A 5,000-nucleotide genomic window follows, 5' to 3' on the forward strand; every position below is an offset into this window, starting at 1 on the left:
AGAAAATCAATTTGCTGGGTTCGTTCTGTTCACGTGAAAGGACGTGATAAAAGAAATGTATATAATAAATGATTATGAAGTGCAAGCTATAGATGAAAGAAAGAAAAGATCTTGGCACTTATTTGGACAATTTAAGCATTTCTCTCGAAAAGACACCTGAAAATTTCAGGTGGCTCCAATGGGATTCGAATCCATGTGCTATATTGTGATGCCGGTGCAATGATCTACCAACTGAATTATGAAGCCACACGGTTGGGAACAGGACCTGTTACAACAATAGTGCAACTGTGAAACGTCAGAGTTATTCAGTGGTGCCTTGAAAATTTGAAAGAAAAAGTTCCAGTATTCATTTTTTTATTGCAAAACATTCCGTTCTCTGGTTTAACTTTATTCTTTGGTAAGAATTGACGTTCCCTTCAAATTAGGTATATATCATATGTCATAAGCGGTAATATGTACATTCATCCATGGCATTTTTGGTGCCTAATATTCTCAGAAAGAACTTTGATTAAAATCCGGTCACCACAGTTCAAATATCTTGCTAATGAACAGGAACAGGCCCGAGTTGCTCGAAGCATGGTTAGCGCTAACCAGCATTAAATACCATGGATACCTATAGGTTTTGATACCTCTTAACCAACGGTTAGCACTAACTAGCCTTCGAGCAACTGGCCCCAGTTCATTAGACTAATTTTTGAGAAGCTTTTACAAACTAGAACATTACACAGGCAAACTTCTGAAAAATGCACGAGGGGGAGGGCTATGAAGCTACATGTAATCTGTACACTCTAAGGTTCCAAAAAGTAACATCATTGTACTCCATAATCAGAATGAAATATGGGTGTCCACATGATTAATTGCCAAAGAACACAAGAATATATTCAGAGTTCAATTGAAACATACAAAGAAGCACAAAAATAACTTTAAAACTGATATTAACCACATCGTTCAAATCATGGGTGTGTTTCTGATAAGGAAAGATAAAGAGATATGTATACAATGAACCCAATCAGGATTTGGGTTTTCGAGAAATGAATGCCAGATGCCCAAGATGCCAACCATTGCATCACCTGGCCTCACCTTACTGAACGAAAGCATTGACTTTATCCTCTGTTGTGTAATAAAGCTGGTACAACAACAAAAAAGTGCATTGAAAATTCTTCCAGTAACTTATCACCTGTAAATTGGCTGTCCTCGTCCATTTCCACATCAACATTTACTTCATTATCATCCTCCTCTTGAGTATCTGCATCATCTTGTTCATCGCTGCTTGCTTCTTGTAGTATTGCAAACAGTTCATTCCTATCCTCATCATCACTGCCGCCATCTTGTTCTTCTATTTGTGTTCCAAGCAAAGGTGACGACATGGAAGTATTCAGCAATTCAGCATCAGAAACAACACTACATAACAATAATAATTATTATTGAGCTAAACGAAATTAACTCTCATACTAAACCTATCCTCTAATTAAACTAATTCACAAAATAGTTGTATCATGAAATTTTACCTAACCCTGTTGTTCAGTTCTTGGACAAGAAAAATCTAATTTTCATGATATTAATTATCCCGGGTGCTGTTTGGGCAACTACTGCAAGTGATCTGGAGATAAAGGTAACGGTTTAATGACGGTACATGTGCAGTATAATAATTGACATGGTGGCATGTGACCCAACAAGTACTGTTACACTTACTTCTCGTCCTGTTTCTCTTCATCTTGTAACACCTCAAAGGTTAAAACTATGTTAAGGACTCACAAAAATAAGAGTTCATTCTTCCAGAATGGTCCTCCACTTTAAAATATTTGCTTAAATTTCTTTTCAATGGAAACACTGTACAAATCTTATGACTAATATTAAACTTATTTTATTAATTAATTTGCCAAAAAGTATTACAATATTAATACCGACTGATAAGTTACAGTAGCTAAGTATCTAGAGCATTGGATATGAAGGAAATCCTGGGTTCAGCACTGGCTTAACCAACACTGATGGGTTTTGAAAAACAATGAGATCTGAATCTTTCAAATATTCTTGGATAATGGCTACAAATCATACATCTTCTAAATTCCATGGTAAAGTATGTTAAAAACGTTGGGCACAGAGTTCCTAGTATTGTTGCCTTACCAACCCAATACAGTAGATGTGGCTAGCTTGGCATGATACAGATTTCAAAAAGGTTTATGGAGTCACGGTGGCTTAGTGGTTATCTATCGGGCCTCCCACCACTGCGAGCCGGGGTTCAATTCTGGCCTCGGCCAGCATGTGGGCTGAGTTTCAGTCGTTCTCAACCTGACTCGACGGTTTTTTTCTGGGTACTCTGGTTTTCCTCCCTCATCAAAATCGACTCACAGGTAATTAACATCTAGCTATGGTGCTGTGCTCTGACATCAAACACGGACTGTATAGCGGCAGCCAGAGGTGCCTTTGTATGATTTCAGCCCAATGTCATGAGCCGCGCCCTTCGCAATTCAGTCCTCGACTGCAAGTAAGGGTGATTAGCACTAGCAATATTTATTTATTTATTTATTTATTTATTTATTTACGGTGTGTAAGGAAGAATAAAATAATAAAAAACAGCCATGAGTCAAAGGCAGTTTGCCGCATGCTGGAAATAAAGACCTGATACAAAGCATTTTTCCTCAAAAGATCAGCAGTCATGTGTTTTCTGAAAGAAAACATACTGTTTGCATTTTACAAAGGTTCCATTCCATGGGAAGTGAGTTGCTACACCAAAATGGCTCCTGATATATCAATATTACCGAAAAGGCTCATTATTCAACAGGTGCTTTGCAGAGAGCTTAATAAATCAGTTCAAGCAAAATTAGTTTACAACTCTCCAAATATTTTTTATTCCGGTTTGCTAGCATAGACATTTAAAATTCAGTCTCAGATTAGTTACAAGTAGGAGGGGTTGCTATCACCCCACCAATCACAAAAGGATATTGACATTTGAGGCACTTAGATCAGTTCTAAGCAGACGCTTGACTTCCTTTTCAATCTCTGGAGACTCCACAAGCTAAACAGACATGAGCAAACAAGACAAACTTTAAATGAAAGGGTAATTAAGTCACAACTTTGCTCCGAATAAATCATGATTTATCCAGCACTGTAGTATGCTTAAATGCTTCTGGTTAAAGAAAAAAAACAATCACAACTATTAACATGTTGTCAAATTAGGCAGTCAAAATATGTTGTAATGGAGTTGTTAAAACGCTACCTTTTTCTTTGCAGTTTTCCTAAATCTTCTTTTGCGGACATTCTTGAGGGGGCCAGTAACTGAAAAGTTATGAATGAAAACACTTTATTTTGCTGGTGATTGAAATACTTAACACATTTCTGCAAGAGTGACCACAAGGAAGCATTCACACGACCACATTTTCAATTGTAATCATATTTCTTTTGATGCAGTTGCATGTACTGTCTGTGTATTGTTTATAGAGCGGTTTTCAACTGAGTGCCGAAATTAATTAACGAATTGCTTTAGTTTCTGATTATTTCACTCAGTGATTGATTCAAAGTTCTTTTTTTTTTGCACGTGCACATTTTCCAGTGCTTTGTGTCGGCTACATGTAATTACTTAGAGTTTTGATTGGTTTATCTGATTGTCTCAGTCCTTTTTGATTGGTGAAAGTAATTACTTTGCTTTTGGTTTTACGACACTCAATTGAAACTTCCTCTAACACCAGTCAAGACCATTACACTGTACCAAAACGAGGCTGCTTTAATTGCTTACATGTACATGTAATTCCTCTTCAAAGTGGGCATTTAACTGCCACAGGGATATTATCCCCAATCAAATTTAGGACTTAAATGCTCAACTTTTTATAGCGGAGCTCCACCAGCTGAAGGCGCACGCACATACCACAGTAAGAAAATGTGGCAACCCAATGATGAGAGAAATTTAGGTTTTATAGCTATGACGTCATCGACCGTCCGTACGTTCACCCCTCCAACAGGTGCTTTGCAGAAAGCTTAATAAATCAGTTCAAGCAAAATTAGTTTACAACTCTCCAAATATTTAACATTCCAGTTTGCTAGCATAGACATTTAAAATTCAGTCAAGACCATTACACTGTACCAAAACGAGGCTGCTTTAATTGCTTACAAATGAATAAAGGGTTTTTTTTCTATCATTCTTCCTGTTCTCTTCACAAGTTTCATAGTTCAGTGTTGTTAATAACGCTGCTAATGAACTAGTGTTGTTGTACCATTTCTAGTAGGAAAAAAGTCTCATGTTGTAAGTTTAATTAATGTACAGTAATAGTATAAATTCTTGTAACCTTGAAATACTTTTTGGTTGGTGGAGCAGAAAGTTTGCAGTTGAGAAAAGAGCAAGAACAGTCGAAAAAAGTTGGAAAAGGAAAGTATCACTGCTATGATTCAATAGTAGGAGCCGGCAGGAGAATCAATGACAAAACTCCCTTTGTCAGTGGTGGCAAGGAAAGAGAGGAAAAGAGAAGAAATGGTCAGATTGAGAGAGACGCAAGAACATAGAAGGAACTAAGAGCCAGACGAGAAGTAGGCGCTGAGATTTAGAGAAGCCGACGTGGAAACTGATGTTAGTCTGTTGGAGAACTGGACGGTTGGATTTGCTTATAAAAGACTGAACTGGGTTTGCTACATGTAGAAAAGAACTGAACTTATTGTCTGTAAATATTAGAGTATGTAGTAATTAGTAAATTTAGTATTATCATTTAAGTTAAGTTAACAAATGAATAATTATTTAGTTAAGTATACATGTACATAAATTAAGGTTTAGTACACTAGTTTAACTCTTTTGGGGTTAGTTCGTTTTCCCTGTTTTAAATCCTGCAATTGTATATTCTTAAGTTCCTTAGGTCATTTTCGCTTACGGTAATTATTTATTTCATTTAAACCCTGTTATTGCTTCTTTTATGCTGTGTTGCGGGTTTGTGGAAAGGGGTGTGAAGTACGTTGTTTTAATTTTCTCCTGTCCCCTCCTCGCAATCTTGCGAGACCCAGGGGATCACAAACCGTAA

The 5,000-nt window shown here is 36.9% G+C and overlaps 1 protein-coding gene across 1 annotated transcript in view; it reads right to left on the bottom strand.

Moving 5' to 3' along the window:
• The window catches only part of LOC138035549 (transcription initiation factor TFIID subunit 7-like), a 32,898-nt gene that overhangs the window by 12,821 nt on the left and 15,077 nt on the right, over positions 1-5,000 (bottom strand). The window contains exons 6-9 of the mRNA XM_068882196.1: positions 3,218-3,276; positions 2,944-3,016; positions 1,693-1,732; positions 1,178-1,401 (exon numbers count right to left, since the gene is read on the bottom strand). Coding sequence (XP_068738297.1) covers positions 1,178-1,401; positions 1,693-1,732; positions 2,944-3,016; positions 3,218-3,276 — 396 coding nt within the window. The remainder of the gene's footprint in view (positions 1-1,177; positions 1,402-1,692; positions 1,733-2,943; positions 3,017-3,217; positions 3,277-5,000) is intronic.

The sequence above is a fragment of the Montipora capricornis genome, unplaced genomic scaffold (assembly GCF_036669925.1).
Source record: "Montipora capricornis isolate CH-2021 unplaced genomic scaffold, ASM3666992v2 scaffold_421, whole genome shotgun sequence".
NCBI classification, from domain to species: domain Eukaryota; kingdom Metazoa; phylum Cnidaria; class Anthozoa; order Scleractinia; family Acroporidae; genus Montipora; species Montipora capricornis.